The 21,643-nt window shown below is 35.4% G+C and overlaps 1 protein-coding gene across 1 annotated transcript in view; it reads left to right on the forward strand.

The window, feature by feature from the left end:
• Positions 1–11,805, forward strand: part of LOC145303416 (intraflagellar transport protein 27 homolog) — a 57,168-nt gene extending 45,363 nt beyond the window's left edge. The window contains exons 5-8 of the mRNA XM_080144743.1: positions 1,919–1,978; positions 3,395–3,521; positions 6,539–6,648; positions 11,629–11,805. Of these exons, the coding sequence (XP_080000869.1) occupies positions 1,919–1,978; positions 3,395–3,521; positions 6,539–6,648; positions 11,629–11,727 (396 nt within the window). The 3' untranslated portion in view covers positions 11,728–11,805. The remainder of the gene's footprint in view (positions 1–1,918; positions 1,979–3,394; positions 3,522–6,538; positions 6,649–11,628) is intronic.
• Positions 11,806–21,643: the final 9,838 nt, after the last annotated feature.

Here is a 21,643-nt window from a genome sequence, read left to right on the forward strand (position 1 = left end):
TGACAACTAAAAGACTCGACTGTTTACAAAAGAATTCGAGTTTATTTTAACAATCTTTCTTTACACTTTTGTGTTGGTTGTCACTGACTCCACTAGCGTTGAGAGAGATAGGTGGCGTGGCGGGGGTGTTGACAGAGGACAGACTTGTTTCTCACCGCGTCGGCCGCTACTCTTTTCGTAAAACCAAAACATCTTTGTTTATATTGGTATCGGTCACGTTTCTCTAGCCCCAGCTGCGAATGTCAGCTGCATTCCGATCTGGTCATAAAATATTTGTTGATATTATTATTTTTGATTAATTCAAAGCATAATTGTCCCAATAATCCACAACCGTTGTTTTCGATTGTAGGCCAATTTCCTTTTGTTTGTTTGGCCTTGAAACATCACCGAATTCCAATTATGTGTGTCACTAGCTCAGGTGATGCTCGTCCAACATTCCATGTTGCCATGCTTAAACGTGACCCTCAGATCACGTTCTTGGCTTGCCTCTTCGATTTCTTCACAACCTGTCCCCTTATTATACAACAAATGTTCAGGCTGCTCAAATTCAACAGTTGTTTCAGAAAAGCAAACAAACAAAAAAAAATTACAAAATCATGTTGGCTAATTGTAAATTGAATTTGCTTGAAATAGCAAACGAGTTAAAGATGTCAGAAAGCTTTCTATTCATTTTATCAACAAGATAGTTGCATTAAAAATGGGTGTTTCATCACAAAATGTATCAAACATTCAGAGCATTGTTTGCAACTATTTCAAGTTTTAATGGATTTATTGAATGATGTGGTTAGTCTAATCTAATTTTATACAAAGGGAGATAAAAAGGGAGTGGAACTCTCTGTTGAAAAAGTACAATATGGCTTCCTAGGATTTTCAAAAGATCAAGAAAAGTAAAAATAAAGGCTGCTTCCTTATTATTAGAGCGAAATTTTAAAAAATCAAATTATTGAATTTCAAATCAAACTAATAGTATTTACTTAATTATCATGTCACGGTAATGAACATATCCAAAATTACAAAAAAAACCATAAGGTAGAAAATTGATTATTAATGAAAATAGTTTTTGGAAGTTTTGCAAAAAAAACAAAACAAAAAAACAAAAAAAAACAACAGAGTTTGATTCGTAACAAAGGAGGTAATTATTGTCTGAAATCTTAGGCCTATTTAGCAAAACTTAATTTTTGCTAATTGTCTTCGAAAACTGTTTCCTTTAATAATTAATGTTTTACCTTATCGTTTTTCATAAATTTTGAATAGGTTCATTAGTGTGACCTGACAATTAAGCAAATACCATTGGTTTTACTTGAGATTCAATATTTCGAATTTTTGCTCTAATAAGGATGAAGCACCAAATGAAGTTATAATATTTAACCAAGGAAGATGACCCTCCCCATCCCCTATTAAATTAGTTATCTCCCTTGTTTAGATATTATGATTTTAAACTTATTTCTCTTATCAAAAATTCTCGAAAACAATATTGTATTTTTTAAACAGTTTTATACACTGGTTCACAGGTGCCAATAAATTTGTTATAACAAACTTATCTAATTTTGTTTTTTTACTAAAACATAAGTTTAAGTAAAAATAAGTTATTTTAGAATAATTCTGAAATTGATTTCACTTTAAATAATTGACATATTCTAAAACTAATAAATGATTTGATTTGGTCTTTTGTATAAGAATCAAATATGTCTTAAGATGTTGTATTGTTGCTATATTCGAGGAAATGCGGCTTCGAGCAGTCTCTTTTTTGCGTCGACAAAGAATAAAATTTAAATTTTAGTCCGAGTTAAAAAGTGAAACAATTTTCACCGCCTTCAACTCTTAAAACAGTGATTTGGTCTGAATCTAAGTCCAAGACTCTGGTTCAATATCTTTACCGGTAATATGTAATAATATTTTTTGTTTTCATTTTTTTCAGGAGTTCCTCTTAATTGATACTCCCTCAAAAGACTGTTTTTCAGAGATGGTGCACAAATATGTAAGTATGATTTTATGGAAACTTGTTAAATATACATCTTATTAATCCTAATCATGACTCTGACACTTTTGCAAACAGTTAAGATATAAAAAATACAGTACAGATTTTTTTTATTTCATAAAGTTATAAATGTAACTAAATTAAAAAACAAAAACACAGTGGAGATAATTTTTTTTTAATTAAATTATAAATATAACTAAATTAAAAAAATACATTACAGAATTTTTTCATCTTCTATATAATTAAATGACTGCAGAAATTCCTCTTGATCAAAGTAGCATAGGTTTGCCATAACGCATGGTACATACAAATTCAATACATCTAGGCTAATAGCCACTATCTTATGTAGCTTTTCAAAACGATTTTAGACACATTTATTAGTGATATTAAAATGCTACATTGCATCCTATGAGCAACACCATCACAATCACAACATATTTAAAGGAAAGAGTATCTATTTTCTTTTTAAATATTTAGTTCCCCCACTGCTACCAGTTGTCTCCAAAACTAATTCTACATTAAAGGTTCAGCCTCTGTCCCATCGACAAAACGTTGCATCCCTCTGCCTGTTCTACAAGTATTTTAATGGTGAATGCTCTGACGAACTTGTGCCCCTACGACGTAGACACCCTCAACAAACCCGACAGGCAGCTAAATCCCACCCCCACACAGTAGAGATCCCTAGATGTAAAAGATCTTTCTACTCCAGTAGTTTCTTCCCCAGAACCGCTAGACTCTGGAATTCCATTCCAGGTCCCTGCTTCCCTAACTGTACTGACATGCAGAAGTTCAAGTGTAACGTGAACCGACATCTTGCTGCCCAAATCCCAAGATAGTGCCCCAGTAGTTGCTGCCCCTGATAGTAGCCCCCTACACCAAAGTGGCAATGTGCCTTGTTTGGGGTGAAAATGTAATAAAAAAAAAAAAAAAAAAAAAAAAAAAGGCTGGAAACTTATTGAACATATACACGGTCTTGAAAATCTCAATGAAGAATATAAACAAAGTGAAAATTCGTTTCTTGTCCAGAATTCCCAACTCTGCATTCAAATTGCCTTTTTACGTTTTAGTGGTAATATGATTGAAGGAAAAATATATTGTCATGGTGTCATAAGAAAATCAAGTTTTATGGCAAAACTATGAGAGACAATCTTACTAAGCCATCTTGAAAACAGTGAAGGAAGATGGGAGAGATAACTCTGAATAATTCAAATTTGCAAGATTTTAAAAAGCCATTCGTAACATAGAAAGTGGGGAGGCATTGGAAAAACTCAAAATTGCTTAAAAAATGATTTTCTTTATAAAATAAATTTACTTGATTAATTTATGTGATTTTTGAGTTTGAATTAAATTCTTAACACATGGATTAGAACAACCAAAAATGAAATAAAAATTATGGATTTTTTTTTTTCGTTTCAGTACAAAAATGTGTCCATGTTTGCTTTGGTTTATGATGTCACCAATCGGAAGTCTTTTGAAGAATGTACAAGATTGTTCAAGGAAATCAAAGAGATGAAAGTATCCTCATCATTTGACTCTTTCCATTGTAAGATCTTTTCAATCAGATATTTTTCACTTTTTTTTACCAAAAATGATTTTAAAAAGTCACCATTTAAAAAAAAATTTTTTTTACCAAAGATGATTTCAAAGAGTCACCATTTATTAAGGCCTAAAAGGATTGTCGGGTGGACAGTGAGACAGTACGGTAATGATGGTGGGATTTTGGTAGAATTTGCTTATTTAAGAAGACAGCTTAATAAAAATTTGTTTACATTGGACTTGAAATTGACAGTGTTGTAGTCAGCTCAGAAGCAACCATGTTGTATTGTGTTGCAATATTTTTGATTTATGCTCCCTCAAAGTTGGGAGATTCTATTTATAAACGATGCTGATGGGAACTGACGAATAAGATTCATTCACATTCTGCTATCAGCCAATCAGAAACCAGAATTACTTGATAAAAATTAAATGTTTTTAGCATTTCAGCATATCATTTTTTCGTGTTAATGTGAGAAGGATCTTTTGCTCTTTGGCTGCAAAATTATAAATTCCAGAACCTGTACAGAACAGCTGCTCACTGAGAATTCTTCATCTCCAGGACTTGTATAGAATAGCCACTGATTGGAAACTCTTCTGAAATTAAACATGGCTTCCAATTCAAGATATTGTTTTTCACAGATGGGTAGTTTTAGAAAAGAAACTTTGTACTTGAACGTTTCAGTCAATTTTAAACAGAGAAAGAGAGAGAGAAAGGAAAATTATTAACAGTGGGTGTAGTTAGATGAGTTTTGTTGTAGATGTCTAACAGGAAGAGAAGTGGATCATAGATTGAAGCTCAGCCAAGCACTTGCCATAAAAATAATGATAATTTAAACTAGCAATGTCTCTCTTTTGAGAAAAAAGTATAGGTCTGGGAGTTGTTTCCACAGACTTCCGGCCATGTTTGAATTCACAATGCCAGCGTTTTACAAGGTCATATGATGGGGCATTATCACCATGTTTCTTTCATTTCATCAAAAGTCTCCTGGCGTGTGCGTCCTTTCAAAAACAAAAACCGGATCACTGCTCGACATTGAACAGGCTCCATTTCACACCTGACTTAGTTCAAATACCTGTAAAACAGAAACCACAATTAGTTCAGAGCTGTACTTTGCCACATAATCCGTAGAGCTATAAATCATTGCACATGCAAAATTTCAGCTAGATCAGACCACTGGAAGTGGGTCAGGGGCATTACTTATTGCACACCCCTCGTACAAGAGGAGGATAAAAAATGATGAATGAATAAAATGTAAGAAAATGCAGACAAAAATCTCATATTTTAAATGGTTTGGATTATTCAAATCATTGTTCTATCTTGAGTGTTATTCTCGCAATGTTTCAGCCAAACTTCTTCAGATGCATCTTATCGAATTTTTTATTAAATTTATAGAGATAGCATACTCTTGTTCCATCAGCCATGACCAGATAGAAATCTTGTAGTAGAGCGGAGTTATTGATCTCAAACTGAGTCAACAAATACTGAGTTATAGTTGATATACCATGAGGTGTTGCTGAGCTTGACTTTCTTTTAGCATTAATATGAAGTCAAAAACTCGGTGTTGTTGAGATGAAGTGTTGTGCATGAGACAACACGAGTTGCATATGTCGGCGCAGATGGCAGTTTATTATTTCTTTTTTGTGTGTGCACAAGTGGAGCGTGAGAAAAAATAAGTAAAATGTGAAATTTTACTCTGCTTGTTCAAAGTCACATGAGTGTCTTTACCGGTATACGTCGGGTGGCTTGTTGTCGCTTGTACTCTTCCATATTGATGTTGGAAGCTGGAAGTTGCAACAGCGTGAGAGTTGCTATTTGTAGCTTTCGGTTGGCTTGTTTCGCTCATTCTCCATGACGATATAAAAAGCTGAAAAATTATTTTTTTTTACTAATATGCATATGGCAAAAAAATATAGACAGCGATTTTGTTTATTATTATTTTTTTCTCTACGCACATGGGAAAAAATATGACGTACGTTGCATGAAAACTGTAGCACATGGCTGCACACATAACGGGTGGTTCTTGTGTGTGTGTTGCCATCACGGACAATTATGACAAACGTGTACATATTTTTCGTTGTACTCGGTAATAAAACAAGGGAATAATCAAAATGTCCGTTTCGATATTTTAGACGCAGGTCAGAGGAAAAAGTAAAAAATCGGAGGTCATTGTTTCTGTTTGACCTCTGATGTTGGTAGGTCAGCAGTTTGTAGAGGTCATACATATGACATTGAGTCACCAGTTGTAGAGGTGACGTGGATGACGATCTTGTAGATAATAAAATGCGTGTTCATAACTCCAACCTCAAAATGAGACAATAAATACCAAGTTACATTATATACAAAGAATACATTTATTTACAAAGTAGAAACATGAAAGTATGTGTGCAGGTGTGTACACACATGTGTGCAGGTGTGTATGCACATGTGTGCAGGTGTACGCACATAAGCATGCTTTAACTTGAAATATCCGTTGTATGTTCGTTGTGTGTGAACGTATGTGAACAGGTAAAGTTACTGAATAGTTCATTGTGAATGCATGTGTTCAGATAAGTTCATTAATGTTGTTGTACACAAGTGTCATCTTACCTTAAAACAAAGGTTATGCCTGTCGAGGTGAATGGAATGTGTGTCTGATTACATTGACAGTTTAGATGAAAGAGAAGATAAATAGAGTGGAAGTGAGAAAAGAATGCGAAACAGGAAGTAGAGACGCCACCTGTTGGACAAATTGAAAACTACGAAAAGAGCAAATAACCATTGCGTCATTGATGGATCTTTGTGTATGTGTGTGCATATCAGCCTGAAAAACGCATGCTTGACAATCTTAAGTAATTTGTAATTGTATTGAGCTTGGCAGAAAGATTCTTGAGTTTGATAAGATACATCTTGAGAACATCGAAGATTATATCGTCTGAAATGCTGTGAAAATAATAGTCAAAATAAGAACAGTGAAAATTATAAAAATTATAAATCCTCATCTCAAAAATTCATGATCATTTAAATGTTTTTTTGTTCTTTCCTAGGTGTCCTCATTGCTAATAAATCGGATCTTGACCAAGAAAGGAAAGTGTCGACACAAGAAGGTGAAGCTTTGGCTAAAGAACTTGAAACAGAACTTTTTGAATGTTCTGATGTAAGTTTTTTTTTTTTTTTTTTTTTTTTTTTTTCCTCCTTTAATCTATGATATGTGCAGGTTAGCATATTTGTTAATATTTCTCTTGCACTCTGCATCACCAGATACATCACCTGATGATACATGTTATTGATTTAATAACTGCTTAAAAATAATCAACGGACGAAGTATAAGCTTTAGCATTTATCTCCCAAACTGTCATGGCAAACTCTTTTCTACTACCAGAGCGGTTAACGTTTGCTTTAGTCCAAGGAAATAACACTAATTTTTTTATTTTAGGTAGTAAATCAAAAAGTTGTCAACCATTTACAAAAATAATCTACTAAGTGATAAGCAATATGGATTTCATCCTGCAAGATCAGTAGCCGATCAAGATCCGTGAATCTATTGATAGGTATTTCGTTTCTAGATCAATAGTTCTTAATATATTAAAGGCCTTTGATAGGGTTTGTTACAATGTCTGCTTCACAAGTTTGCTGGCTATGAAATATCAGGAAATGTCCTCTGAAGGATTTATCCACTACACCATAAGTTCTCATGAATAATCACTTTTGCTTTTTCATGAAATCTTATTTCTCTATGCTTATCAGCACAAATGAACCATAATGCTTGACTCACTAGAAAATAGCAGGAGAGGTTAAAATATGTAGAGAGAAAACTTGTTTCATGTTAAACACCTTGTTTGGGTGCTGGAATCCTGACAAAGCATAAATTCAACATCAGAGTACTCCTATACTCTTTTCAGTTTTCTTTCATGGTTTTTATGCATAACTCACAGTAAATAGAACAAGAAAGGACATATGTACAAATATAAGGATGACTGAAAAGTGCAATTGTTGTGACTCTGGATTGTGTCACTGAATCAATTGATGTTCACTGTAGGCAGCTCCAGTACTTTAAGGTGAATTTACTAACAAACTCATCTCCTTCTTGAGAAGAATTCTCTAAAGTACTGAATTACTTTCCTTTTAACTGAACAGCTTTTCAATTGAGATGGTATGGAATTGCCCCAGGTATGGAATTGCCTCAGGTTAACGTACTTTGAGTGTTGCTTTCCCAAGGACCAAACTTTCAATCTCCAGAAGAGTGTAACTTTACAACTGAATTTACCAAGTACTTTATCTACTCTGCTGTAGGTCCTTGAGTTTTAAAGTCTATCAAAAGAGCGTTTTCATTTTGACTTCAATGGAACTGTTAAAAATAAATTTCAATGAGTTAAATGAAAATAATCAACTTTTTTGCCTCAGGCAAAAATAATGTGGCTCAAAGCTTACTGAACATTTTTTTCTCTCTTCTCTTTCTGCACTTCACAACACCAAGTTTAGAAAATATGTCGCAAATTAACTTTGTAACAGTTAATATCGACGTACATAAAACCTTTTGCCTTGACTCGGCTAACGAGGGATAAAAAAAATAAAAACAATGCAATTTAAAGAAAAAAATAATTACAATTTTATTGAAGAAGAGCAAAAAAAATAAATAAATAAAAGGGAAAAGATTGGGATTTAAATTCAAGTTCGCTTGGTAATAATTTGCTGAAAAATCCAGTCCTATCTTGCTAGCCCAAAGGCAGGTTAACTTTGTTGGAAGAGTTTAAGTCAGAATAAAAAAGAGAATAAAGAACTTACTTGAAAAAGATATTTTGACAGTTTAGAGAACAGAGAGAAATTATTAAAATGTTCCTATTTTTTTTTTTACTGCTGAATTGTCTCCCTTGGACTGTATTTATTTTCTTTACACACCACGCATATAATTTTTTATTGGCTCTTCGTTAGGGGTTAATTCCTTTTGTTGCAAACAAGGACTCGGGTTGCTTCCATACTCCCAGCCGTACTTCTCACATAGAACAGTAACAGTATTCTGTTTTCTTAGAACACTAAGCTGGTAGAAAATGCTCCGTTCTAGTTTGTTGACTTCAGCTTTTCCTTCCGAGCGTTAGAAGATTTTTCCTTGTGTTTAAAACTTCTCTCAATACTTGTAGACTTTTCTGTCTCTGCGCACCTTTATCCTTTAAGGATTCACACGGTCCTCTTTTCTTGTTCTTCACTTGATTTTTAGGACTTATCTATCCGAGTTCAGCTCAACAGCATAGGTCTGGACCCCTCGAAATCTCAGCTGCAACTAAATTAATTAGGTTTGATTTGCAACCTTTTTGGAAGAAAAATCCATCGTCCAATGGACGCACAGAAAAACAGTCACGTGTCAGCAGCAGCAGCGGCTCTTCTAACATCATAAAAGAAAGGGGCAGAGAAAAAGAAGGAAAGAAAGAGGAAAAAAAGAATTAGTTTAAAATAAATTCTGACAAATATATACTGAACATAGTTTAAACTTCACATCAACTTTTTACTCTGTTGCTCACGAAAGGAAGTTGCTATTTTCTCTCTTTTTTTAAATTTATTGCCTCGCCAAGAGATTAAACACAAGGTCAAGTGTAGGTTTAATGAAAATGTTTCTGTGGAACGAACTGGATTCGAACTTGGCACACCCATGTTTTTGCTTCGTGTTGTTAACCAATTAAAACCCCACTCCCCATGCCTACTCTTTTATTTAAATGAGAATACACTCCTGCAAAACAATACTCATTTGCAGAAATGAAATTTTTCAACGCACAAAAATAACAAAATTCTATTCTGCGCTCAATTCTCAATGGATGGCATAATGCACGAGTCACTTTTTATTCCACATGATGACTGCCACAAATATATTTTAATAAAAATTAATTTAAATTTCACAAACCTTAATTTAAAAAAAATTTGAATGAAAAAAAAAATTGAATTGTGTTCCTAGGAATTTATTTCAATTTCATTTTTGCATAAATTAAATTTTCTCATTACACAAAATAACAAGATTCTAAATACTTCTGCAGTTTAAATCATCCCTCCCCAAAAGTACGCCTTTTTTATTGAAAAATAAAAAAGTTTAACAAAAAATATATTCCCCCCCCCCACAAATTTTGTTGTTTGTTCCTTAAAACAAAACAAATACTGTTTCATTATTTCAAAGAAAAAATAACTTTCCATACACAAACAAAACAAAAAATAAATTTGTTCACTAATTAAATAACAAATTTTTATTATAATAAAAAACAGAAAAAAACACAGTTGCCATTAAAAAAATAAATAAAACAATAAAATTTATAAAATTATTATGGTAGGTTTGTCGCGGTGAAAATCACCGCTTCAATATTTTCTTTGGTTTTCTCCCATGTCCGCACCCTTACGCCTCCTCTTACCTTAAAATGTGACACGGCAAGAGCATGAGTGTAGAAACACGAACAGATCCGGCCGCAATGAATTCCTTCACCCTTTCTTTCTCCCGTTCATCAACTCGTGACTTAAATATATCACAAAAAACACCACTAAAAAAATTGATTGCATAAATTTCCGTCTAAAATTAATTAGAATCGTTTGTTTGTGTTCACGAAACGACCGCACTGATATCACGCCGGCGACATGAATACGGCTTGTCTTGGCCAAATCAAGCAACTCGGCTAGGGAGCTAAGAGTCCCCCTGAATCAGGAGATCCAAACACGGCCGTAGGATCTCATGCAGCAGCAGCAGCACTCGAACTGCAGTTCCAGTACCAGCAGCCGCTACAGCAGTAATTCAAAGATCCCTTTTCAGGGCTAGGTTCCTCCGAAAGACCTCCCCTTTGTTTACTCTGTTTAGCCTTTCCTGACCACAGCGCAGTGCAGCCGCAGCAGTAATCTGAAAAGCCCTTTTCAGGGCTAGGTTCTACGAAAGACCTTCCCCTTCGTTTTACTGTCTGTCGCCTCCTGCAGCCTCCAGCTTTCCTGCATCTCCTGCCTGCAGCTTCAGCCTCATTCATCTCCTGCCTGCAGCTTCAGCCTCCTGCAGCTTCCTGCATCTCCTGCCTGCAGCTTCAGCCTCCTGCATCTCCTGCCTGCAGCTGCAGCTTCCTGCCACTCCAGCTTCCTGCGCCTGCAGTCTTCCGGAAACCCCTGCCTGCAGCTCCAGCTTCCTGCGCCTGCAGTCTTCCGGCAACCCCTGCCTGTAGCTCCAGTTTCCTGCGCCTGCAGCTTTCCGGCAACTCCTGCCTGCAGCTCCTGCCTGCAGCTCCAGCTTCCTGCATTTCCAGTCTGCAGCCTTCAGCTTCCTGCACCTTCTGTTTGCAGCCCCAAATTTCTTCTTGCAACACCCGGCCCTACTTCGCAGTCGGTTGCCTTACTTTTCCAGTCCCGGACGCCATTCCTAGACCGCTCCTGGGTCTAGGACCCCGGTTCCTGACTAATCCAGACTAAGTCAAGCCACTCGTTCCTGACATCCAGCCGACCAATCAAGATCAGGACGAGGACTCTTGATCAAACACATCCTTTCTTTTTTTTTTACAAATAAAAGGGCGATTTTTCGTCCTTTAAACGAACATCCCTGTGTCTTTCATTCTTCTTTGCCTTGTCGTTTTTCTGCCTTTTAGTTGTTGGGTCGATTGTCTCCAGACGACCGGCCCCTGCAACAGGTTATTTGTTTTATTTATTTTCTTTCTCTCTTTTGTTTTTGTATTGACTTCTGTTCGCTTGGTATAATCTGGCGGTTTTTATCATTTGCTGGGCGTTGCCAAGTAAGACTCATGCAAAAATTGTATTTAAACTGCAGAAGTATCAGATTCTATCCTAGGTTCAATTATCGGTGGATGGCAGCCTGCATGAGTCTCACTTATTCTCATGGACCAGCATGATGACTGCCACAAATATATTCTAATAAAAATGAATTTAACTTTCAGAAAAATCTTAAAAAAGTTGAATAGAAAAAAAAATTTAAGTTGTAAAACTTTTATTTTAATTTAATTTTTAATTTCTCTTTCATGAAACAAAAAAATGAAAAATCTCTCCCGGGCAATGCTGAGTAACCCTGTCATTAATAAATGCAATAAAGATTGCAACGAAATATGATTTCCTCTTTATTTATTTTATTTTTTTTCAATATTTCTGTTTTATAAAGCTTTTCTGTTTGTTTTTCCAGAACGAGATGAAGAATGTGGATTCCCCGTTTAACTACCTTGCTGGTATTTACTGCAAAACATACGAGAAAAGTTTGGAGTATTTTAGCACGATTGGATGAATGATTTTCTTTTGTTTTTGTTAATAAATATTTAAACACAAATGTTTGGATTTTAAAGAATTAAAATTATTTACATAATGTTACTGTTATTTTCTAACAACTGTTTCTGCTTTTACTATTGTTAAAATTTCGACTTCTTTAAGACCAATTTGTCCTTCATTACTTTTCGGGTGTTTTGTTCATTTAGGACCATGTTTTCTCCATATTTGGACAAGATTGTTGTTTACTTGTATCTTCATGTTGTGGTCCAATAAGGATCTGGAAGAAAGACACAACTCGATATTTAGTGAAAACAAAAGATATTGAACAAAACATTAAATTCAGCAAAGAGTATGATGACATGTCATTCTGACTCCCAAGTGTGAATAATTTGTGCACTAATGCTGCGAAACATATTTCCCCAGTCTTTATATAGCAATCAGAAGAGTTTATTATTATCCATAGAGTAGACGCACCACACAGATATATGTATGCTGATATTTTTTATTTTTGTGTTGTATATGTTGACTAGCATGTATGGGTGGGCAGGGCGATCATAAAATACAATTAAATATTTCAATAGAGTCAAAAAAAAAAAAATGAAACTTGGGTGTCATCTTATTGTGTTACTAAAAGAAAAACAAAAATGCCCCCCGTGATGGGTACGTGTAAGAAAGTTGAGAATCTTAAAAGCTAGGAGAGAAAAGACATTAAAAGCAAAAAAATGCCATGTGGTGGACACAAACTTGCAAAAGTTAAGTTTGTAAGCAAACACGTTATTGATCACATAAATTGTAAATTTAGCTTTTTAAAATAAAACAACAAAACGAAGGTTCGCACATGCACGATTAACAAACAGCCTGAAAACCAAGATTTTTACCCCCCCCCCCCAACAAAACAACATTTCAATTTTTTTCAAGTTTTTGATATTATGTGTCCGAGAGATTGTTCTTTCTAACAATACCAGGTTCATGCCTGTTTGATGCGGGTGACAAAAGTTTTTAGCAGACATACAAACACACAAACGTATCCCTGCTAGTCTATTATATAATAGACTAGCAGGGATACCCAGTGTTGCCTGAGTGTGGAGAAGTGGTGTAGTTAGAGACCCTAGTAGGCAGCCCGGGAGGAAAGAGGTGTTAAAAAAAAGTAGCAGGAGAGGGAGGAATCAAAACAACAGTAGGCAGAAAAAAAAAGTAGTAGGCAGGCAGGCTCGAACCTGTAATGCAAAGGAGGAAAAGAAGGTGAAAAAAAAACCTAACGTCTTAGCTGATGCATCCATTGCGAAACCGGAAGTTGCGAGCATTAGAATTAAGAGTAGTCAATCGAAAAGAGATGATGAATTGCGAAAATGTCGAGACAAAAAGCAACCCCTCCTTGTAGAAAACAGCCTAGTTGAGAGTGAAGGAATGAATGATTTTGGCTAATTTTTCGATATTTGTCGTCCAAGAAACTGAGCTTTAAAAGGATACGAATTTTGTCACGTTCCGACGCGTCTGTTGAAAGTTTTTGTGAGACACACACACACATTTTGCCTTTAATATATTAGATGTTTTTTTCCCTACAAACCCAAATCAGATAAACTGGTTATTTAAACGTTTATTTTTAATTCTATGAACATTCATGAGTGATGGCGTGCAGCATTAACATATCAAAGTTTTTTAGGATGCATTTGTGAGGAATCTATAGTGTAGCAAGGGTTATGTAATCTCCAACCACACCACTTGTATTGCTCAAATCCAGACAAGATGCCCAGATCAACTGGGAACAGTGTTGTGATAAGCAAAGAAAAAGTTGCACAACGAAAACTTGAGAATTAAGTCTTACCCTATTATTCAACCCACAGCTGCAGGGAGGATATCTGGATTCATATCTTTCTTGAAAATATTAGTGAAAATGATGAAGTAACCCTGGCTCTGTGATACTATCGACGCCCACCCCCATGTGTTAGGAATTAAAAACAAAGAGGAAAAAATATAACAAAAAAAAAGAAGAAAAAAAGTTTATCAGTAGAACAATGGAGAGGAAGTTGTTTATCAGTGAAACACAAAAAGGAAACTTAAATAGTATTATTAATCAAGGTGTGGCAGTGAATAGGAACAAAGACCGGATATTTTGAGTAATTTTCTGGGCAGTCTGTTTTGTGACAGTTAGGGATGGCTTACAGACGTTTTGCGGTTTGCAACAGTTGTGGACAGCATCCAATTTGAGACAGTGTCCAGTTGACGGTTATAATGTCCCCTAAGAGATATTGAAGAGGTTGGAGTCGAAGCTGGATGAGAGTAGATTGGACTAAGAAAAAAAATTCGCTGGGGAGCGATGCAACCAGAAAACTAGTGATGGACAACGTTTGGGATTCCTCCTCCTACATTACACGATTGTATCACGCATCCCCCCCCCTAAGCTTAACTGATTTACATCAAATACTTGTGCTTTTTTATTGTAATGCGACCTAAAAGGTGATTGGGTTACATTATTTGCTAGATTGACAATTCAGAATCTTAATTAATTGTTCCAAGAGAGGTAACTCTGTAGGGGACTAAAAATTAGAGGACACCGGGAGGAGTAATCTGCCCCTGCTCAAAAGCTGGTTGTTTTTTTTCCCTTTGGTCACGGGCAGACGTGTTGCCTTTTCCCTCTCAAGAAGAGAAGAACCTTTGTTCCATCACGAGGTGAGCTCTGAGAACTTTTTCCACCAGTCGGTGAGTCTTATCGAACTGTCGCTATTGTATTGTGTTTTGTTGTTGTTTAAATGTTTGTCAGTGTATTATAAATGTGTAAACGTGATTGGGCAATTGTGTTTATCCATATATTTTTTGTTTAGTTAAAACTAACAACTCCATTTTACCACAGTAATTGAAAAAAATAATTTTTCTTACAATTACGTTAATGTTTAGTTTAAGAAAAATGATAATACCGTCGCATTTTACATTTTTTTTGTTATTAATGTTATAAAAACTTTGTTACATTAAATAAAGTTGTTAAATTTTTTTTTCTTACAATTCTTAGTAAAATAGTTACCTTCCGTAGAAAAATCAATTAAAATTCCAAATTGCCGCTAGATTTGTTGCATAATCAAAACTTGAGAATTTAGTCTACCCCTATTATTAAACCCATAGCTAGGAGAGGATATCTGGATTCATACCTTTCTTTAAAATATTATTGCTGCGGTCCTAACACAATTTGAACCCAACACACTACCGGCGTTTATTTGGGATTTGGTCTTTATCTAAGGGAGATAACTCGTATTTACTAAAGAAATAATTTATTTTGTTGCAAATAATTTAAAGCGATTTAGGACGCTGAAATTGTTGGAATTTTTTTTGTACCAATAATGGTGCATCCCACCTGTTTACATTTATTATTGTTTATCTGGTTCTTATATATGATTTTTTGTATTTTGTATCCATTATGATTTTTAGTTTTGTATATTTTGGGTTTGTACAAAACTCCCTTTAATTTGGAGAAAAGAGAAATGCTAGCTCTGTAATGACGTCACGAGCTCAGCGTGTATTTCGTCCTCTTTTGAAATTCTGCTGACGTGGAGAGTGAACGTGTTCATTGCCCGGCGCTGAAAATGGAATTTTGAAGAGCCTCCTTCAAAGAAGTAAACCTGGCAAGAAATTAATACCCGGCTGTGATGAGACAGACTTCTGAAAATTAACTACGTGGCTGCGGTTTTGCGCGTATTTATTTTACAAGGAGTGGAATTTAAAGAAAATACCTTTTTACGTGACAAGGAATTATGGAATTTCCTATCTGGACAAGCGATGAGGTTTTGCTCCTGTAATACATGTGTGTCTCTACGGTTTGCATGCAACATGGAGGGAAGGAAAATTCTAAAAGAACTTTAAACAAAAAAAAGAAAAAGGCATGTGCCTGACTGGCTTTCAATTGTGAGTACGCTCCTAAAATTAATTTCATATGCGAGTGTGATTAGGAGATACTACTATTTTGTACATTATTATTGTATTCATTTATGGATACACACAACTTCTTTATAAGAACTAGTGCTGTTATGTTTTTCATTACATGTTACTTTTTTCATAATATGTTACCTTGGCATTTAAGTTTAATGCCCGCAAAGGGAAAAATTTGCAACTTATTGTAAATAAAGTTTCTTCTTCGTTTCAAAGCAAGACATTTATATTTTATTCTTTACCCCCTCCCCTCTTTTGTTTCATGCTTTTTTTTCAGCTTAGTTACTTTAGCGTCGAATTTATCTGGAAGCAAGGTAAATTCCGACAAAATGATGAATAGAACAAGGAAACAACGAAATAATGCAACAAATAAAAATTGTAATAAAATGAAAAAGTGACCAATAATTAACGAGTAAAAACGAACTAAAATGAAATTTTTAAGTAAAAAAAAAAAAAAAATTCCAGTAAAGTTTGTTAATCGGAAAATTTAAATGCGATATTCGTTTTCAGCATACTCGAAAACCCACACAAGTCGTCATTTTAAAGGAAAATGTTAAAGTGGAAACCAAGTAACATTTACCCTTTTTCTAATTACAAAATATTTGAGTATTTTTCATATTATAAGAAAACGAAATTCAAGAATTTTCTATATTTCTAATTTTCTTTATTAAATAGACTGAACAGATGCAACATTTTCTGCATCATTGGCTGCCCGAAAGATGAACTTTATAATTTATTTTAAAATCTTCTTTTCAAAAAAAAAAAAAATGAAATTTCCATATATATTAGATTTCTGGAAAATAATGGAGGTTTCTTCGTATTAAAAAAATAAATTTGTTTCCTTATTCTACTGATCATTTCAGCGTCCTAAATTGGTTCTAAATTATCTGCAACAAAATAGTATTATTTCCGTGGTAAATATTAGTTATCTCCCTTAATAAATGACCTTTTTCTTCCTTTTTGGACTAAAAAAGTAGGACCTTTTCCTTAATAAACTTAGGATGTGAGTGGAGACTTCAATGTTCACAACATCGAATGGTTGACCCACTCAAACAAGACCGATGATGAGGGGAGGTTCTGTCATGATTTCTCCATTGCCTATGACCTCACTCAGATTGTTCAGGAACCCACCCGTGTGCCCGACAATGACGGCCAGTATGCGAGCCTACTAGACCTTTTTCTCACAACTTGCCCTGAACTATGTTCAGTTTCTGTTCTGTCGCCTCTTGGATCTTCCGACCACTCTGTTGTATCAATTAAGATAAAAATGAAATGTAATAAGTCCCCAGACGTACCTCTCTATCGTACAGTATATCGATACACTAAGGCTGACTGGGATAGCTTCCGTACATTTATATCTGATCTACCTCTGCATTCCATGTTTAAAAAGGATGTGTCCTCTATAGTATTAGACCTGACTGAATGGTTAATTTTAGGTATTGACCGTTTCATACCCTCGAAAAAGTTTCAGCAAAAACCTAACAGCCAGCCATGGTTCTCTCCAGAATGTGCTGCTGCCATTGAGCACAGAAATCACTTTTTCCACTGCTTCAAATGTAATAGATGTATGGAAACTAAAGCCGCTTTCAGGACTGCCAGCAACCATTGTAAGAAAGTAATAAAGAACGCAAGAGAGTTGTATGCTCAATCTGTTAAGTCCAAAGTAGCTGAGCAGCGGCTTGGTTCCCACCAGTTTTGGCAAATAGCAAACAGAATCCTGAACAGAAGCGTGTGCTCCATCCCAACGATTATCAATGGACCTGAGGTAATCTCGTCAGCATCAGACAAAGCCAAACTCTTTGTCAAGAACTTTGCAGCTAATTCTACCCTTTGCGACCAAGGCCGCCAACCCCCAATATTTCCTCCTGTATCAGAAAACACGCTATGTGATATACGTATATCTGTACGTGATGTTGCCAAGCTAATCAAAAACCTTGATTCCAGTAAAGCAACTGGCCCTGACGGTATTCCAATTATAGTACTCAAAAAACTTCAACCTGAACTAGCGCCCATACTTACAAAACTCTTTAAACGTTGTCTTAAGGAGAATAGTTTCCCATCTCCCTGGAAAATTTCATCAGTATGCCCTGTATTTAAGAATTCAGGTGATCGCTCACCCCCCTCTCAGTACAGGCCAATAAGTCTCCTGTGCGTCATGAGTAAGTTGCTAGAATCTGTGTTAAATACAGAAGTAATCAACCATCTCAACAAAAATAACCTTCTTAGTGACACTCAATATGGTTTCCGTTCTGCTAGATCTACAGCAGATGTGCTTACAGTTATATCGCATAGGATTAACAAATCTCTCGACGGTGGCAATCTTTCTAGGGCAATTGCTCTTGACATATCTAAAGCCTTTGATAGGATATGGCATAAAGGTTTACTTCATAAGATCGCTAGCTATGGTATAGCTGGAAAAGTCTTCTCAATTATTAAATCATTTCTTTCTGATAGATTCATAAGAGTAGTAGTTGAGGGGCAAAAATCAGAAGCTCACAGTATTAATGCCGGTGTCCCTCAGAGGTCCATCCTGGGCCCGACTCTTTTCCTGATCTACATTAATGATCTTCCAAATTACATCCTTACATCATTTGTAGACATTTATGCTGACGACGCTACCATTTATGGTAGCACATCTAAGACAGTAAACGACCAAGTTCTCTCCAATTCTCTCTCCTCTGATCTTGAGCACGTAGTACAATGGGGAAAGGAGTGGCTGGTTACTTTTAATGCATCTAAAACCAAGCTTCTCTCTTTACATCATCAACATTCTAATCCACATTTGTCATCAATTGAAATGAATGGCTCTCGTCTTCAGGAGGCCTCAAGTTTTGACAAGCTTCTGGGCTTGACCATTACTCCTGATCTTAAATGGAACACGTACATCAAATCTGTTGCCAAGGCCGCTGGAAAAATGGTGGGATCTTTCTATCGATCCGGTAAATATCTCACTGCTGATGCTATTCTCTATCTATATAAGAGCGAGGTACGTCCAAGGATGGAATACTGTTGCCACATCTGGGCAGGAGCTGCTAGAATGGACTTGTCCTGCCTGGATAGAGTTCAAAATAGACTTCGTAGCCTCGTAGGAGATGTCATTTTCTCTTCGCTGCAACCTCTATCTCACAGAAGAGATGTTGCGAGTTTGTCTCTGATGTATCGTTATTTTCATGGAAAGTGTTCGACTGAGCTTCAATCTATGGTCTCCCCTCGCCAAACTTTCACAAGAAACACTCGTCTAGCTGTAAACACTATCAATAATTCCCCCCACTCTTTATCTGTGCCTAAACCTAAACGTAGATTCCATGAACAAAGCTTCTTTCCTAGAACTGCACGCCTGTGGAATTGTCTTCCGTTTTCCTGCTTTCCGGCTGACTACAATATGGTTGTCTTCAAGTCTAAAGTAAATAAGTTCTTGATGAGCCGTTCCATATAAGTTATCAAATTTACCAAATTTTCATTACTAATGATTACTATATTGTCCAATTTCTACTGTACACTCTTTAACCTTTATCCTTGAGTGGCCTCTTGCCCTTGATAATGTGGTGATGCCTATGTAAAAAAAACAAAAATAGTAGTTTTGTATTAAATAATATACGTCCTAAATTGTCATAGAAAAACTAAAGCTCAGGTGAAGTAACTCCTAGCTGTAAATGGTGCAAGGGGAATAATTTATAATCCATGATATAAACATTCCAGTTTATTTGTATAATTACAATTGAATTAATACAAAACTACTATTATTATAGTAGATTCACACCCTACGTTTGTTCAGGAAAAGAAAAAAGAAAAAGAATTTACAACGGGGGATTAATTTCGCATATAAATTTAACAAAATGATTTCGTATTTTTTTAATGGAAATCGTTCGAGACAAGACATGAAGCCACTTGATGTAAGGAGCTAACAAGAACGAAATATGATTATCACAAAGATAAGGTATGCCTATCTGACTCTAGTCATGGAAAGACTAAGCTGTAGGCAGAAGGAAAACAGTGGACAGGAAAAGAATTCCACAACCTTGCAGTCCTTGGAAATAGGAAGTCGTATTACAATGAGGTATTAAAAAAGCGAATTGATGAAGACCACTAGACTAACGAGTTAAACGAGCTGGAACAAAAGAAGCAGGGAATTGATCAGACAATTCTGAAAAACACATATCATAATAGTATTTCTAGAAAAGATTGAAACTAACAACTTTACATCTGTTAGAGAGAGGCTTGAGAAGAAAAGTTGGGGTCGATCAAATTACAGATACATTTCTGCAATTTTTCAAGAACCTTCAAAAGAGACACAACGTCACCTGCCCAAATGTGACAACAATACTCCATACATGGTGTGATAGTAGATTTGTAGATAAACAGAATAACCTCATGTGTGAGAGAGTATTTATAGCGAGGGTATAACCTATTTTATGAGAAGCTGAAAGATCAATGAATTTAATATATGGATTCTAAGAAAGATTTGAGATGAGAATGAAAGACCAAGAAATTTTAGAGTCGACTTCTTATCTATAAGAATCCCAGAAAGAAAAGAGACACACCTACAATTGAAGAACAATAGTTGAGACTTAACAAGATTAAACGAAACCATTTCTTACTCAAGTCTGAACTGAGATCAACTTCTAGATCAGCTACATATGGCAACTAATTCGAGGTCAATTATAGCGTTTTAGGTAACTTTACAACTTTACTTTAGCTCTTGGAGATAAGTTCTATGTGCTTTGCAAGGAGGGGTACTTTTTAGTCGATTATGTGTGATTTTATCACCCTGCCAGTCGGACTTAAGGTTAGTTTTAAAAAATTTAGTTAACAGCCAAAAAAGGGTGAATGTAAAGATCAACGGTAAAAAATATTTCCTAAAAAATTGAATAAAATTACTGCATAAGCGATAATATATAAACGTACGTGCAAATTGATTGGCCGATATCCCAAATGTAAAAATAGTTTAACCCTTCACTTCACTAAACATTCACTAAAATTCAGAAAATCAACCAATTTTAATGAACCTTCCGTATTTATTAATTCAAGATCACAGAATATAATGACCCCATTATTATTTTGTAAAACTATTAGTAAAAAGTTATTATTTTGTGTAAACAAAAAACACCTTTACTAAAGCTACCTCCTTAAGTACTAAAAACAAACAAACGAAAATTGCACAAATTTATTTTTGCCTTTTCAAATAAAAATAAAGCATCGTATATATTGACAACTAGTTGCACCCGCCTGGCCACGCGTTTCCATGGCGTAGTCTGGTTGATGCAAGTATTAGATTGATTTGTATCGCACAGACACACACACTAACATGCACACACACATACATGCACGCGCGCGCGCACACACACACACACACACACACACACACACACACACACACACACAAGCATACAAGACCAAACACACATGCACACATGACCAGACACACACACATGCACACACACACATGCGCACACACACACAAAAACACAAAAAGTACACACACATACGCGCACACACAGACACGCACACACGCTCACGCACAAACACACGCGCACACACACACGCATGCGCACACACGCATGCGCACACACATGCACACACTTTGCAAATAGTCAGGAATTGACAGTTTAAAGGCTTCAAAAGCACACATAATGGGATTTGGAAGTATATGAACTGTCAATTTCTGGTTATGATTAAATTTTATTGATTTTTATTTAGCGTAACTAAAGAAAGAATTTTAGTAAATCGTACTTAAAAAAAATAAACGTTAGAATCAAGCAATATAGGTCACTGTGTAAGGTTTCGGAAAAATCTGGGTCTCGGCTATATTATTTGCTTAATCCATTTTATTTTTTTTATTTAGCGGAAAAAAGGAAGATTTTTAGTCAAATAGTCAGGAATAGACATTTCAAAGACTTCCAAAGCATATTTTCAATCGTTGGTTCGTCAAAATCTGTGTCTCAGCTCTAGTGTTTATTTAGCATATCTAAAGAAAGAATTTTAGTAAATCGTACTAAAAAGAAAAGAAAGATTTATGT

This window comes from Euprymna scolopes, chromosome 19, assembly GCF_053919585.1.
Source record: "Euprymna scolopes isolate OS-2025 chromosome 19, ASM5391958v1, whole genome shotgun sequence".
Classification (NCBI taxonomy): domain Eukaryota; kingdom Metazoa; phylum Mollusca; class Cephalopoda; order Sepiida; family Sepiolidae; genus Euprymna; species Euprymna scolopes.